The sequence below is a fragment of the Salmo trutta genome, chromosome 2 (genome assembly GCF_901001165.1).
Source record: "Salmo trutta chromosome 2, fSalTru1.1, whole genome shotgun sequence".
Classification (NCBI taxonomy): domain Eukaryota; kingdom Metazoa; phylum Chordata; class Actinopteri; order Salmoniformes; family Salmonidae; genus Salmo; species Salmo trutta.
Window position 1 is genome coordinate 70,740,119 of NC_042958.1, and position 17,235 is coordinate 70,757,353.

Consider the following 17,235-nt stretch of genomic DNA (forward strand, 5'->3'; position numbering starts at 1 on the left):
GGGAATTTTTACTAGGTTTAAATGTTAGGGATTGTGAAAAACTGAGTTTAAAATGTATTTGGCTAAGGTGTATGTAAACTTCCGACTTCAACTGTAGTTTAGGCTTACATTAGGCCTATATGAATCCTAGCTTTGAATCTCATGAGTAGCAGACCCTTTTCCTTTCTTCCTGTTAAAAGGTTGTTAGCTAGCTAGATAACATGACTGAACAACATTTGTTAACAAACCAATAATTATCAACACGGGAGTAGTTTGAAACGGCCAGTGACATGGTTTGCGATGCGTGCAAAATCGTGCTGGAAGAAAAAAAAAGGTAGCTTTAGTAATATATATAATTTATTTTACCGTTTGAGCTAGAAACTGCTTAAACTGAATTTATAAATAAAATTGATTTTAGAAACATTTTATAACAGGCACCAGCTGGTTGTTTAGATCAGAGGGAGCGAAACATTTGGTAGTATAATTTTTTAGAAACAGTACTACGGTATTCTAAAATCTTAGTATCATAAGCATCATGACGTTTTGGTACTGTAATATTACCGTGGTACTGGTATACCGTGCAACACTAATTATAAGTAAATAGTTTATGATATGATAGGTGAATGCATAATGTAGTTATGTGTCCCTATTAGCTGAAATCTTATTTTTTTAAAGCCATTTTAGCTGCCACACTAATTGTTCAGTCCTAATCTAGCATAGAATCATGGGAATTTGTTGTGCTGAGGTTGCCTCCCTTTCAAGGCATGTGTTGCTAGGCAACCCCCCTGGACTTGCCTGGGCCTGCTCCCCCAGCGGCTAAAGCCAGGGGGATTAACTAGCGCTATGAAACAAAATAAATACTTCACTCTGAACTACAAAACTTCGACTAGGATTCATGAAAGTGTTAGACTTAGCAAAGAAAATAAACATTAAAACGTGATGTAGTTTTATTGGGAATTGCAGCTGTTGTTGGTAAGTAATGAATCCTGCAAGCTTCTAAAATGACAATTTTAATTTTAAGGACGCATTTTTTCAAGTCTTTTTTAACTCTTATTGTACCAGGTAAGTTGACTGGGAACACATTCTCATTTACAGCAGCAACCTGGGGAATAGTTACAGGGGAGAGGAGATGAATGAGCCAATTGTAAACTAGGGATGATTAGGTGTCCATGATGGTATGAGGGCCAGATTTGGAATTTTGCCAGGACACCGGGGTTAATACCCCTACTCTTACAACAAGTGCCATGGGATCTTTAGTGACCACAGAGAGTCAGGACACCCGTTTAACGTCCCTTCCGAAAGACGGCACCCTACACAGGGCAATGTCCCCAATCACTGCCCTGGGGCATCGGGATATATATTTTTAGACCAGAGGAAAGGGTGCCTCCTACTGGCCCTCCAACACCACTTCCAGCAGCATCTGGTCTCCCATCCAGAGACCAACCCTGCTTAGCTTCAGAAACAAGCCAGCAGTGGGATGCAGGGTGGTATGCTGCTGGCATTCTAACAGGTCATCAAATAAGAACCTGTTCTAAATTGACTTACCTGTATAAATAAAGGTTAAATAAAAACAGTATACCTGGCGGGATCTTTCTGCTCCCTAAACCCTACCTCTTCCCCCTCGGTAGTCACTGACCTGGTGGGCCCTGCAGATGAGGTCCATGTCGTGCTTGTGGAGGAACTTGGTGACCACGTCGGCGCCAAAGGTGAAGGAGACGCCACGGTCATTCTCTCCCCAGCCCAGCACATCCTTGTCCGGGTCTGCCCACAGCAGGTCGCATAGCAGGCCCTGGTCAGGCACGTCCGTGGGCCTCATCACCCGCCGCACCTGCTCCATAGACTGGAGATCAGGGGACAGGCCTGGGGGATGGGAGGATTTTAATTTTTTTAATAACGTATAGACTGTCGCACGAGAGATAGCTTGGGTGCAAAGCTTGTATAATATATTTTTTTATACGCTTTTCAATTACAACCACCTAAAAGAGAATTAAAAATAATACAGTTTACAATAATGTAACTAATCTCGGGGATTTCCACTTCTCAGTCTGCCTAAAGCTCATCAATCATGGTCTGAATGACAATAACTACAGCCTACATCCCAGCCTGGCCCTATCCAAAATATCTAAATTCTCTCTCTCTCAGCTGAGTTTTTCCTTTCACTCTTTCTACGCAGTTGATATTCTACAGTTGCAATGGGAGTTTACATGGTACATTACGACAAGGACACAAGGGTGTTTCAAAATCAACCGGAAATGTATGCAGAGGAGCCATTTGATAAATACTACAACTTCATACCTCCATGACAACAAAATATCTTCTCGTCGACGATGGCCGCCACAGGCAGGCAGTTGAAGCAGTCGGTGAAGGTCTTCCACAGTTTGATATTGTACCGCCTCTTACCTACAAGGGGAAATATCTATATTAATCTATGGCGTATTCAGTAAAATGAACAGTTCAGAATGTTGGGAATTGCAACGTAATGAATAGAGATGACGATGCCCAATTCTTCATGACATAAAATCATTTCTGTTATACAAAATCCATTTCTATCTGAATGTTTTGTAATGTCTTCCAACCGTCAAAACTGAACACTGATCTTCAAAGCTAATAAACCTGGTCTTTGCTTTGTCCCGAAAATCACTCACTTAATTTATTGCATTCTTATTTTGCGCTTCGCATAATACATGCTCTGTAAGCAACCAATCAATTGTTTGTCGAACTTTTAAAAAAATGTCAAAGTTTCTCACAAAAACTCTTGTTTGCTGAACTTTATTTAATAATGTTTTATTTCATCAGTCATGTTGAATTAAAGTCATTATGGCATTGGGTGCATACGAGTTCAGAATGTTAATATATTTATTCTATATACTGGAGATATGGGGCGACCTGAGATCCGTGTGGCAACATCCGATGCCTAACCGTGAAAATTCAAGTTAAGTGTATGGAGAATAGAGTTGGGCAGCATCCAGATTTTCATATTGTCATACTGTCCTTCTCTCATCCCGGGATTTACGTTATTATCAGCTTAGTACACACAAAGAAAAGCCCACGAAGTGCAAAGACAGGCCACCCAGCTCATAAAGTTATACATATATTAGGTAGGAGCTACCTAATGTCATTTTTGGTGAGTTTGGAACTTTACAAGCGAATGTGAACGAGAGACGTCAAAAATGTGTTCATTTGCACGCATGCTTGTCTGGAGGAAGAACAGTACAGTACTGGCTCTGGAGCAGCATGTGTACACACTGTGTCTGTGTGGAATCGCTAGGGCAATGGGCCTGACTTCTCTGCTTGGAGAAGATGGGAGAGGAGGCCACGGGCTGAGAAAAAAATGCAAGGAAAATCAAGAGAGCAGTGGCAGCTGCACAGATAACTCATCCAAAGGGCTGTGACTTCTCAAACACGGCCGAAAGCTAATACAATATGATGCCTTGTCATCTTATTAATTCAGCCACTTACTTAGAAAACTAGCAAGTTAAACTTAGGTGTCGCGTTAACACAGAATTCTTTGTTTTCCACAAAGGAAAGAAGATAAAATGAATTAGAAATATTTTGCGACTTTTTGTAAACGCAAATCTAAAACGCTTCTTATTGTAATTTCTGCTCTGCATCAATTTTGTCCTTCTCTACTCGGATGAGTATTCACGAACGAGCGTTCCATCAGTAAACAGCGCTCTGACTGATGCGTAGCTACTTTTTTTGGTGTAGCCAGCCTACTTTTCTCCAGTAAAATGCAAGATTAACTTTTTAACCTCTCTCAACCTCCTCTGAATGCTCGGCTATGAAAAGCCTGACCGGTTGCACCCTCTATAACCACTGTTTATATTATTTGACCCTGCTGGTTATCTATGAATGTTTGAACAGCTTGAAAAATGATCTGGCCTTTATGGCCATGTACTCTTATAATCTCCAACCAGTTCGGATTTAAATATAACTTTTGTATGACTGATGCCTTTAGTGAGAGGTCTAATGCTTTAATATTTTATAATTTCTTCCCTCCGATTTCATATTAATTTAATTCATGAATGCATGTGAAAGTTTTTAATATTGTGATCTGTAATCCAACGATCATCATCATCATCATCATCATCATCATCATCATTAACCCTGCATTATAATTATATAAAAGCCCCTTAGATATTCTGTGTTTTTATTTACAGTAGGGATGGACAGCTGGAGGCATTTTGTTTTTCCACAAGCATGGTTTAGAGTAATTAAGCATCGAATACATGGCAAGTTTGCGCATTTTGGCCTTTAGGCTACACTTTACAATAGGACAAATTATTGAATTTGATAACAAAATACCGTTTTAAAATGTATGTTTATTAAGTAGTCTTGCACGTCTCAGAGCAGCGCGAAACGGTGCTGAAATAGTTGACCACACGCGGATTGGCTATTGCTTCAAATCCTATTATAACAATTGGATGACTTCATTAGCCTACTTTATTCCAATATTTCTGTCATTCAGTGATATATATTCCCATAGTAATTTGTTATGGATCCATCCAGAAGTGGTTAGAAAACAATGCATTTGGTGGACTCGGTAAGAGCCAATTGTCTTGTCCCATCGCTGCAACTCCCATACAGGCGAAGGTCGAGAGCCGTGCGTCCTCCGAAACACAACCCCGCCAAGCCGCACTGCTTCTTGACACAATGCACGCTTAACCCAGAAGTCAGCCACACCAATGTGTAGGAGGAAACACGTACACCTAGTGACCGTGTCATAGTGCATGCGTCTGGCGTGCCACAGGAGTCGCTACAGCGCGATGGGACATGGACATCCCGGCTAGCCAAACCCTCCCCTAACCCGGACAACACTGGGCCAATTGTGCGTCGCCTCATGGGTCTCCAGGTCACGGCCGGCACGGGTATCGAACCAGCATCCGTAGCAACACAGATTGCACTGCGATGCAGTGTCTTAGACCGCTGCGCCACGCAGGAGGCCCCATCCACAAAATTTTGTGTTACTCAATTGCCTTGCACAAAGTATCAAAATACTAAAATACTACTTAAACAGGACTGTTAAACAATTTAATTTCAATATTTTATTGTTTGATCACAGAAAAATTAATTATGAAATGTTAATTATATAAATCAGCCCGTGTAATCATATGCCAGGGTGTAGCCACAATCGGCCCGAGCACCAAGTAATACATTTGGGCCAGATAACTCACACCGGAATCGACCTGAGCTTAATCCCCGCATCCTAGCCATAGGTAATACTGCCAGACTCGTACCACATGACGTCCGCCGAGTCTGACTCTCAGCCGAGTGCCACGACTCTCAGCCGGAATCGGCCCAGATCCACTGTGCTAGCTGGAGATGGACTCACTGATGGTTGAAGATGATGAGCGATTGGCAAAGACATCGCTCTAATCACAGTCAGAAGACAGTTGAAGAAAATTGAGTGAACATATGGAAAGGCTCTGTAAGACATTTTATTTAAAAAGTTTTTTCCCCCTTCATTTCCCCCCCCTAACATTAACCATGTGTTCTCTTGTTTTGTACTGTTCTATAGTTTCGACCAAATGATTAGTTTGACGAACAAAGAACTTTGCGCACTGCAGGCCAAGGCATGGATCAAAGCTGGCGAGACATTGAATGACACCATCAATAGATATGCTGGACCCTATGTCAGAGAGGTGTTTTTGGGACCACATCGCGTCTATTGTCCTGCTAATAGCCCTTGTGAAAACATGTTTTCAAAAGGCCTCAAGGGCCAAAAGAAGTTGCTTACTTTTTCCACCTGCCTCTTCCATTTATTCTCATAGTAATTCTTTATGGTTTGCATTGCAAATGAAGGCATAAACTGGTTCAAGATGCCAGCAGAGTAAGTAGACCTTTATATAGTAAAATAAAGGTTAAATAAAAATAAATAGAAAGACCAACACTTTTAACAGTACATTACTCAACACTCGCGAGACTCATGTCATCTACGGTTGGCCTACAGTATATCTAAAAATATCTCCTGATTTAAACCCGATCCAACTTGTTGCAACTAAAATGTAGTTGAAATAAACATCTGCATGTCTGCCTGGCATGGATTGTGACTCCATCTTGACGCTCCGCCAATGATGTGACTCTCCGCCAAAAATTACATTTAGAGGATTGGATATACAAAGGGGCATTTTTCGTTAGGGCAAATCTGGTCTGTGAGAATATCTAAAGGGCTTTTATATAATTATAATGCAGGGTTAATAATAATAACTTTGTAAATAAGGATGCATTATGAAAGGAAAATGAAATGCGCAAGAGACGGTGCTATATATTATCACAATTTTCTTTAAGCAATTTTGGTCTTTAATGCAGGGCCGACAGACAAGCTCCTTACTTTTTTAATCTTTTTTCCCCACTTAAATTGCAACCAACTTACTTTGGCTTGTTTAAAAATAACTATATTTTGGAGATGATTTCGTTTCAAATAACCGAAAGTGAGCCATTGTAATCTGGGTAAAGGGAAAAAGGCCATTCTTGAACATGGGGTGAGACATTCTTACTAATTTGTAAATAAAGCCAGTTTATTATTTAGAATTATTTATTTCTGTTTTTAAGAGGGAGAGAAACCAAAAGCACACCGTGCCTATTTTCTGGAAAACCACCAGTCCACATGTCAAGTGAAATTCCCCCATTGTATTTACCCAAGTTCTCTCTTAACTCCAAGACCAGCTGATGCAGGACTCTAGTGCCAGAGGAGACTCTCAGACTGAAAACGCCTCCATTAATTGCCACAGTTTAGACTACCGATAGATCAGCGTTCTAACTCCCCTTGTGATAGTGTGGTGCAATGACAGAATGCCACCATCTACCACAAACGGTCACAGCATAAACTTGTAACTTTTAAAGGAAGAACCACTGTATTTACAAACACGTGAATGGCTCAACTGTTCATAATATAAGTTAATGTGACCGATGAAATTATGAAAGCGATCTGCTTCATCCCCTAACGTATTGCACAAGTTGACTGCAGGTATTTACTTAAAAAGTAGCTACAAATTTGAACATTCATGGAAAAACTTCAAATAAATAGCTTCAACGGTACAAAACATTAAATAAAAACAGCCAGTGGCTATTTCCAAATACGGTATACCACCCTAGCCTGATGGAGATGTCAGAATACCGCTCATACTGTAGTGCTTACATTTATCTCTGTGTACTCACATTATTATTTTTTATATGCATTTACTGTGTGTGTGTGCCCATGACTGTTATGCTCAGTTATGAAGGCTCACATGGATGCAGGTGCTCTGTCGTGTTTTTTTCCATGTCTGTCTGTGTTATGCATCTGTCCAAGCCCCATCAACTCACACTCATCGTAGAAGCCGTATATTCTGTTGATGGAGGCACACTCGTGGTTGCCCCTCAGCAGAAAGAAGTTCTCTGGGTATTTGACCTTGTAGGCCAGCAGCAGGCAGATTGTCTCCAATGACTGCTTTCCTCGGTCCACATAGTCCCCCAAGAACAGGTAGTTGCTCTCCGGGGGAAAGCCTCCGTACTCAAATAGTCTCAGCAGGTCGTAGTACTGACCGTGGACGTCACCTGTGGGTGGGCAGAGTTGACCATGGTGTGTAAGATCACAAGATACTAACAGGAAAATGTTTGTTCAGGTTGTTACTGTATTGATGTTTGTGTTCAAAACAGAGAGGGGACTAAAATAGGCTGTTGGGCACCATCATCCACAACAAAATACTTCAGTTACGCTAGCTAGTAGGCCTAGTATTATTTTTTTCAGTATTCATTGTAATGATCCCTTCTGTCAAGTGTTGGTAAACAGATAGAGAATAGTTTTCCTAATTGCCTTAGTCTACATATGGTGCTGGTAGCACTTTACTTTTCTACACTTGCTTCCCTTATTGCTAAAGAGCATGTCTTCTGTTCCTGAGCCATCTCCTGTCTTTACACTTTGTATTGCTGATGTTAATAGTGATGATAATTCATCAATTTCCCTTCTTGGAATTAATAAAGTTCTACTACTTTGATGAACCACATTTGAGGCACCCGTTTCCCAACCCCAGAAGTGACAACTTGGCCTCACCACAAATCTTGAGCGGTGCCTCGAGTTCGAGCAGTATTGGCTGGCTGAGGAAGATCTCCCGGGACTTGAGGCAGAGGCCACGAATCTCGTTCTCCGTCAGCTGCACATTTTTGCCAGGTCGGGAGCCCTTCACTGGACAGGAGACAAGGACAAAGTGAACACTTGTTCATACACAACACTGTGTCTCATGTGGAGCGAGATAACTGTGTAGCTGTTTTCAACTGACTTTTCAGCAGCAGCGAATATCAAAGCAACTCGGCAAAATCTTGAGGGAATCCTATTTGAGTCAGAAAAGGATATTCATATGATAAGTAAGATATACAAAACCTTGCAGAGAGCCTATCCAACTGACAACTTCTTAGAAAAAAGAGGAAGAAAAGACTTAAAAATAACTGATATTGGCACAAGATGGGGGAATTTTGGAACATAACTAATAAAACTACAGTTAACAAAAATGTAGTCTTAATCCAGTACAAATGTATAGAATTTATTATACAAGACACAAAATTCACAAATTATATAGCACAACGACAGAGTCATGTCTTAAGTGTAAAACTAACAATGACTCAATAAATCCATGCCTTCTGGGAATGCTATGAAGTCCAAAAGGTATGGGCGTAGTTAGAAAGTTGGCTGTCAGAAGTATTACAATGTAAATGTACTTTTAATCCGGCTGTCTGCATATTTGAAGACAAGTCATGAGGGTGCAGTAAGGTACCTGATGTGTTGGACAATTCTCTTCTCGTCAGTTATACTGAAAAAAAAACATATACTTAACAGTGGAGGATTCGTTGATTTCCAGTTTAAGACAATGGAAAAATATGATTCATTATCTAATTATTGAAAGAGCGTGGGCGACGGAGAAGACCAAAATGGTGCAATTTGTGGAGGAGAGTAGTGCAGGCAATGGATTTTTTAACATCTTGACCATGTTCTGTTATAATATCCACCCGGCACAGCCAGAAGAGGACTGGCCACCCCTCATAGCCAGGTTCCTCTCTAAGTTTCTTCCTAGGTTTTTGGCCTTTCTAGGGAGTTTTTCCTAGGGAGTTTTTCCTAGCCACCGTGCTTCTTTCACATGCATTGCTTGCTGTTTGGGGTTTTAGGCTGGGTTTCTGTACAGCACTTTGAGATTTCAGCTGATGTACGAAGGGCTATATAAATAAATTTGATTTGATTTGAATGGAGATAGGGGTGAGAACTGTAGGTCTGTAGGTTGTCAGTTGTATGTTTTGTATTGTTTGAATTTTTTTTTAAATAATATTTAACAAAAAATATATATTTGTTTGCTATCCGGCTTTCGAAACATATGTCCCTTATCTTTCATCAGTGAGAAAGAATCCATCAAATAAAAGACACTTACTGTAGCAGTTTTCCCCAGATCCATACAGCTATAGGTGCCTCCATTCGACTAGACTAAACTACACATCCCAAGTTAAGATTACACACAGGTGTTCAGAGCAAGCTAGATAGCTATTTAGCACAGGTGGTCGTGTCTGTCTTCAGTCTGTTTTTCGTAAACAAGCACTTAACATGAAGATATGGCCGTGTGGGAACAATAACCCTAACCTATAAAAAGGCGTATATCAATTTAATCTTTTGTTTTCTGAAAATGATTGCTGATATGAAATATAAGGTCCTTATTCTTCCAAAACCGTACCGCAAGAGACGCGTCTTAATGTTCAGACTGAGCGTCGAGACTCAAAACAAAACCCCCCTGTAAAGAAGACACCTTCGTCCAATGAATTATACATAATGTAACGGAACTGAGAGTCATGATCGAGGGCTAGCCAACTACCTATCCAGCTAGCCAGATAAAGGTGTCTGCATACTAGGTTCGGTTTGCTCTTACCACAACTCAACTATGTGAAGCTAACATAATGTATATAAACCCTGGAGTGCATATGCTATGTATAGGCCAATGAGAGGCCAAGAAGCCTCCGGTGGGCCATATTTGCACTCCCGAGAAGAAGCAGAATAAATACACAATATTTGAATTCAATGTTTTGCCAATGGACAAAATTACATGTGTTAGTGTTTTTGAACATTCCAAGAACATTTGAACTTGAAAATGTAGAATTTTTTTGTATGTTTATCTTACATAATAACATTAGTACGTATGCATTATGGTGTCTGGAATAGAATAAATGTGGTAAAAACAAAAGAACACATTAATAAAAGCATTATTATATCTTCCCAAATATTTTTTTTACAACGGTGGGGCGTGGTAACTTCAAAACAGCGCCCCGTCAGGCTTCTATTGTAATGAAAGAGGCAGGGAGCAGGCCTCGAACCCTCGATCTTCTAGCCCGAAGTCCAGCGCGCTATCGACTGTGCCTCAAAAGCATGCTCAAGCGGCAGTCGATATCCGCGCTTATAAACCAAGGGTCGTTACAGTATAAGTTATTTGCTCGAACAGACGAAAAAGAAAATAAAAAAATAAAAAATAACAAAAACGTCACAAAATGTCGTCATAATATATGCGCGACCGGTTTCGACTGGGAAGCATACGGTGAGCTTTAGTCGTTGATGCTAGCTAGCCTGTGAAGTTGCTAGTTCACCACAAAAAAAATGTGTGGGGGGGAAAAAAGAGCTGATCTTACCTTCCAGAAGTCGCTGTATGATGGAGTCGATGTTTAATTTATCGGCTTCTGCCATAATATTCCTGTGATAAGTTTTCCGTTTCGAATAATCTAAAAAAATGTAGCAGGCTTGTTAACTAGGTGAGCTAGTTTAATCAGCTAAACGTTAGCCCGCTAACCTTGCGCCAGATGATGCCTCAATAGTTGAAGTTGGGGGGGAAATTTTTATGGATTTCCCCGAAGAATATTTCAACAAAACGCGTTAATTATCGACTTTTCATACCGGTTTAGATTTCACCGAGTTATATTTCAATATGTTTCACCTTCAACTGGATAGCACCCAGCCCTCAACAAAAGGACCGCTGAGAAGCAGGCAAGAATAACTAAGTACTTCCGGGTCACGATTTTTTTTGAATGCTTCAGAATAGGAGCCCTCTCCTGAGCATGTTGTAAATGAATAATTAGAGCGACTCTTGTGGAAAATGTGCACAAATAGCGTTCTGTTATATACAGGTTATGATACAAAGAATTAGATCAACAATGTTTTGTCTGTACACAATTTACTGTACATTGTTGCAGCAATGAGCACTTCTAGTTTCCAAATCCAGAGTTAACACCAGCGTTGCTGCTAATTTTGATGCACTTAAATAGTGGGCAATCAGTTTAAATCCATTACGTTTTTCAAATTGTACGAACATTGAACCATACACAATTTCCTGTACAGTCTGTCGCAGTACAAGGGGTGTCCATTATACTCAGGGCCCTTAAAGTGGAACTGACTGTTCTAACTACTCTGCAGATATTAAAAACACAATCATAATGTCAGTCAAAAATATTAAATTCCCAGTTTATGCCACAAAAGCTACTTCAAAAGGTTTTAAAAATAGGTACTATTTGACTCAAAATTCCATGACGTACAGTAAGGCATTGTTGACAGAATAGATGGATGCAGTTCAATGCATGATTCATATAGTTCAATACATTTCTTGGTAGTGCAAAATATATTAACCCAAAATATAACCCATCCCCCCTCTTCAGAGGACACATCTTTTTTAGTTTTTAGCTTTTCTGCTACATATACAGTGCCTTCGGGAAAAGTATTCAGATCCAATGACTTTTTCCACGTTTTGTTACGTTACAACCTTATTCTAAAATGTATTAAATTGTTTCCCCCCATCGTCAATCTACACACAATACCCCATTAAGGCAAAGCAAAAACAGTTTGAGAATTTTTTTCTAATAAAAAAAAAAGTATTCAGACCCTTTACTCAGTACTTTGTTGAAGCAATTTTGGCAGTGATTACAGCATTGATTCTTCCTCAAGCTTGGCACACCTGTATTAGGGGAGTTTATCCCATTCTCTGCAAATCCTCTAAAGCTCTGTCAAGTTGTATGGTGAGTGTTGCTGCACAGCTATTTTCAGGTCTCTCCAGAGATGTTCGATTGGGTTCAAGTCCAGGCTCTGACTGGGCCACTCAAGGACATTCAGAGACTTGTCCCGAAGCCACTCCTGCATTGTCTTGGCTGTGTGCTTAGGGTCCTTGTCCTGTTGGAACGTGAACCTTCGCCCCAGTCTGAGGTCCTGAGCGCTCTGGAGCAGGTTTTCATCAAGGATCTCTCTGTACATTGCTCCGTTCATCTTTGCCTCGATCCTCACTAGTCTCCCAGTCCTTGCCTCTGAAAACATCCCCACAGCATGATGCTGCCACCACCATGCTTCACCGTATGGTGCCAGGTTTCCTCCAGACGTGACTCTTGGCATTCATGCCAAAGAGTTCAATCTTGGTTTCATCAGACCTGAGAATCTTGTTTCTCATGGTCTGAGAGTCTTGAGGTGCCTTTTGGCAAACTCCAAGCGGGCTGTCATGTGCCCTTTACTGAGGAATGGCTTCCATCTGGCCACTCTACCATAAAGGCCTGATTGGTGGAATGCTGCAGAGATGGTTGTCCTTCTGGAAGGTTCTCCCATCTCCACAGAGGTACTCTAGAGCTCTGACAGAGTGACCATCAGGTTCTTTGTCACCTCCCTGACCAAGGCCCTTTTCCCCCAATTGCTCAGTTTGGCCGGGCGGCCAGCTGTAGGAAGTCTTGGTAGTTCCAAACATCTTCCATTTAGGAATGATGGAGGCCACTGTGTTCTTGGGGACCTTCAATGCTGCAGAAATGTTTTGGTACCCTTCCCCAGATCTGTGACTTGACACAATCCTGTCTTGGAGCTCTACAAACAATTCCTTCGACCTCATGGTTTGGTTTTTGCTCTGACATGCACTGTCAACTGTGGGACCTTATACTGACAGGTGTGTGTCTTTCCAAATCATGTCCAATCAATTGAATTTACCACAGGTGAACTCCAATCAAGTTGTAGAAACATCTCAATGATGATCAATGGAAACAGGACGCACGTAAGCTCAAGTTCGAGTCTCATAGCAAAGAGTCTGAAAATGTATATAAATAAGCTATTTCTGTTTTTAATATTTTATACATTAGAGAAAAAAGGTAAAAACCTGTTTTCGCTTTGTCATTATGAGGTATTGTGTGTAGATTGATGATAATATATATTTTTAAATATAGTCATTATTATTTGGCCCATACCGGTTAATTACCCAGATATGTTTTTGGTCCAATAGTATATTTAAAAGGATCCATTTTCTTTAGCACAGTTTGCACAATCGCATCAAAATTGTTGTTAATTAATATAATCACCCCTTTTGAGTTTCTTTGCCTATGAAAAATATATGATATTCTTTCTCTTTTAGCCAGGTAAAAATTTATATTTTTTTGTGATCTGTTAAGCCATAACAGTTGTAACTGGCTATATTTATTTTCCCACCACAACCAATGTTTGTAAAGTTATTTGACCTTATTTGTCCTTTTCTGCTGCTTTTGAGACACGGTTCGATCCCTCCTTGGGGCACTAACTGTGAAGTAAATAAAACGCTAAACAATCACAAAACAGTAACTATTTGTCACTATGTATTATTCTTCTAATATGTATTCATTATAGAATTGTGTCAGTTATTAATGATAAACCTTTAAACTGCACTCTTCCTCCCCTCCCTTCCCATCTCTCTATTTTTCAGCTCCAGATGACAAACTCCAAGGGAGTGTGTGTGCATGTTGTATTTTCTTTTTCCTTGTCAGCCACCATCTCTCCTAACCATGACCTCTCCACCAACTGTGAGTAAGCACAACTGCACATGTTCGTTGTGGGAAATGGATAACACAATCTGTAGGCCTAAATATCTCCAATCCTAAAATAAAATGGAGCATACATATAAAAGCAAGTAGTTACAATATATTGACATATTTACATTTTAGTCATTTAGCAGACGCTCTTATCCAGAGCGACTTACAGTAGTGAATGCATACATTTCATTAAAAAAAATCCCGTACTGGTCCCCCGTGGGAATCAAACCCACAACCCTGGCGTTGCAAACACCATGCTCTACCAACTGAGCCACACAGGATTTACATACTCGTGTGTGAGAGAGTGTATATGTTTTATTTTTTCTTGTTAGCCACCCATCTCTGCTTTTCTGCTTGGTTCACTCCAGACCTGGCTGCCCTTGACCAGCAAAAAAACATCCTGTGGCAGACTGCAACAGCATCGAATAGTCCCCGCGATATGCAACTGTTCAGGGAAGTCAAGAACCAATACACACACTCAGTCAGGAAAGCAAAGGCTAGCTTTTTCAAGCAGAAGTTTGCATCCTGTAGCTCTAACTCCAAAAGGTTTTGGGACACTGTAAAGTCCATGGAGAACAAGAGCACCTCCTCCCAGCTGCCAACTGCACTGAGGCTAGGTAACACGGTCACCACCGATAAATCCATGATAATCGAAAATTTCAATAAGCATTTCTCTACAGCTGGCCATGCCTTCCTCTTGGCTACTCCAACTCCGGCCAACAGCTCCCCCCCCCCACAGCTACTCGCCCGATCCTCCCCAGCTTCTCCTTCACCTAAATCCAGATAGCAGATGTTCTGAAAGAGCTGCAAAACCTGGACCCGTACAAATCAGCTGGGCTAGACAATCTGGACCCTCTCTTTCTAAAACTATCCGCCGCAATTGTTGCAACCCCTATCACTAGCCTGTTCAACCTCTCTTTCCTATCATCTGATATTCCCAAAGATTGGAAATCTGCCGCAGTCATCCCCCTTTTCAAAGGGGGTGACACTCTAGACCCAAACTGCTATAGACCTATATCTATCCTGCCCTGCCTCTCTAAAGTCTTCGAAAGCCAAGTTAATAAACAGATCACTGTCCATTTCGAATCCCACCGTACCTTCTCCGCTGTGCAATCCGGTGTCCGAGCCGGTCACGGATGCACCTCAGCCACACTCAAGGTACTAAACGATATCATAACCGCCATCGATAAAAGACAGTACTGTGCAGCCGTCTTAATCGACCTGGCCAAGGCTTTCGACTCACCGTATTCTTATCGGCAGACTCAATAGCCTTGGTTTCTCTAATGACTGCCTCGCCTGGTTCACCAACTACTTTGCAGACAGAGTTCAGTGTGTCAAATCGGAGGGCCTGTTGTCCGGACCTCTGGCAGTCTCTATGGGTGTACCACAGGGTTCAATTCTCGGGCCGACTCTTTTCTCTCTATATATCAATGATGTCGCTCTTGCTGCGGGTGATTCCCTGATCCACCTCTACGCAGACGACACCATTCTGTATACTTCTGGCCCTTCCTTGGACACTGTGCTAGCTAACCTCCAAACGAGCTTCAATGCCATACAACACTCCTTCCGTGGCCTCCAACTGCACTTAAACGCTAGTAAAACCAAATGCATGCTCTTCAACCGTTTGCTGTCCGCATCCGCCCGCCCAACTAGCATCACCACCCTGGACGGTTCTGACCTAGAATATGTGGACAACTATAAATACCTAGGTGTCTGGCTAGACTGTAAACTCTCCTTCCAGACTCATATTAAACATCTCCAATCCAAAATCAATTCTAGAATCGGCTTTCTATTTCGCAACAAAGCCTCCTTCACTCACGCCGCCAAACTTACCCTAGTAAAACTGACTATCCTACCGATCCTCGACTTCGGTGATGTCATCTACAAAATAGCTTCCAATACTCTACTCAGAGAACTGGATGCAGTCTATCACAGTGCCATCCGTTTTGTTACCCAATCACCTTATACCACCCACCACTGCGACCTGTATGCTCTAGTCGGCTGGCCCTCGCTACATATTCGTCGCCAGACCCACTGGCTCCAGGTCATCTATAAGTCTATGCTAGGTAAAGCTCCGCCTTTTCTCAGTTCACTGGTCACAACAACAACACCCACCCGTAACACACGTTCCTGCAGGTATATCTCACTGATCATCCCAAAGCCAACACCTCATTTGGCCGCCTTTCCTTTCAGTTCTCTGCTGCCAGTGACTGGAACGAATTGCAAAAATCGCTGAAGCTGGAGACTTATATTTCCCTCACCAACTTTAACATCAGCTATCTGAGCAGCAAACCGATCGCTGCAGCTGTACATAGTCCATCTGTAAAAGCCCACCCAATCTACCTACCTCATCCCATACTGTTTTTATTTACTTTTCTGCTCTTATGCACACCAGTATCTCTACTTGCACATCATCATCTGCTCATTTATCACTCCAGTGTTAATCTGCTAAATTGTCATTCTTCGCTACTATGGCCTATTTATTGCCTACCTCCTCATGCCTTTTGCACACACTGTATGTAGACTTTCTTTTTTTCTACTGTGTCATTTACTCATTTATTGTGTTATTGGCTTGTTTATTCCATGTTATTCCATGTGTAACTGTGTTGTTGTCTGTGTCACACTGCTTTGCTTTATCTTGGCCAGGTCGCAGTTGTAAATGAGAACTTGTTCTCAACTAGCCTACCTGGTTAAATAAAGGTGAAATAAAAAATTTATTAATTAAAAAATAATAATAATAAAAAGCTGAGGTCTGGAACTCCTTCCAGGTCATCTCTCTCTCTCCATTCCTTGGCCTTGGTTGCCTGATGACTCACTCTGAATATTAAATCGCTACATACATTCATTGTGGAGAACAATGTGGATGGGTAGCCAGGGAATGGCTTTGGTACATAAAAAAATATTTTTTTGCAGGACAATAAACATATTAGCCTGCCACTCCTGGGAACCCTGTTCACATGTGAGTGCTGTTGAGGCCCTGTTTCAGCTCCAGATGACAAAAACCTGCACTCACTCCCAGAGAGTTGCAGGTCTGCCGACTTCATTTTGGTCATTCATTTTAATCAGAGAAATATCTAATAAACCAAACTGTTGCTTTAACTGTGAATGTACTTTATTGCACACAATCCTCAAATAAAATGGAGCATACATAAAATAAACACCTGAAACCCCACCTCTTTAAGGAATACCTAGGATAGGATAAAGTAATCCTTCTAACCCCCCCCCCCTTAAAAGATTTAGATGCACTATTGTAAAGTGGTTGTTCCACTGGATATCATAAGGTGAATGCACCAATTTGTAAGTCGCTCTGGATAAGAGCGTCTGCTAAATGACTTAAATGTAAATGTAATGTAAATGACTTAAATGTAAACAATGTATTTACATTGGGTCTAATATGTGTGTGTGAGAGAGGGAGGCCTGTTTTTCAACTAAAAAAAATTATACAATAGTCTTATA

General features: G+C 41.1%; 1 protein-coding gene across 1 annotated transcript in view; it reads right to left on the bottom strand.

Annotated features, from left to right (window-relative positions):
* The window catches only part of ppp1cab (protein phosphatase 1, catalytic subunit, alpha isozyme b), a 16,960-nt gene extending 5,960 nt beyond the window's left edge, over positions 1-11,000 (bottom strand). The window contains exons 1-5 of the mRNA XM_029713482.1: positions 10,615-11,000; positions 8,012-8,143; positions 7,285-7,515; positions 2,275-2,379; positions 1,616-1,839 (exon numbers count right to left, since the gene is read on the bottom strand). Coding sequence (XP_029569342.1) covers positions 1,616-1,839; positions 2,275-2,379; positions 7,285-7,515; positions 8,012-8,143; positions 10,615-10,669 — 747 coding nt within the window. The 5' untranslated portion in view covers positions 10,670-11,000. The remainder of the gene's footprint in view (positions 1-1,615; positions 1,840-2,274; positions 2,380-7,284; positions 7,516-8,011; positions 8,144-10,614) is intronic.
* Between the last annotated feature and the right edge of the window lie 6,235 nt (positions 11,001-17,235).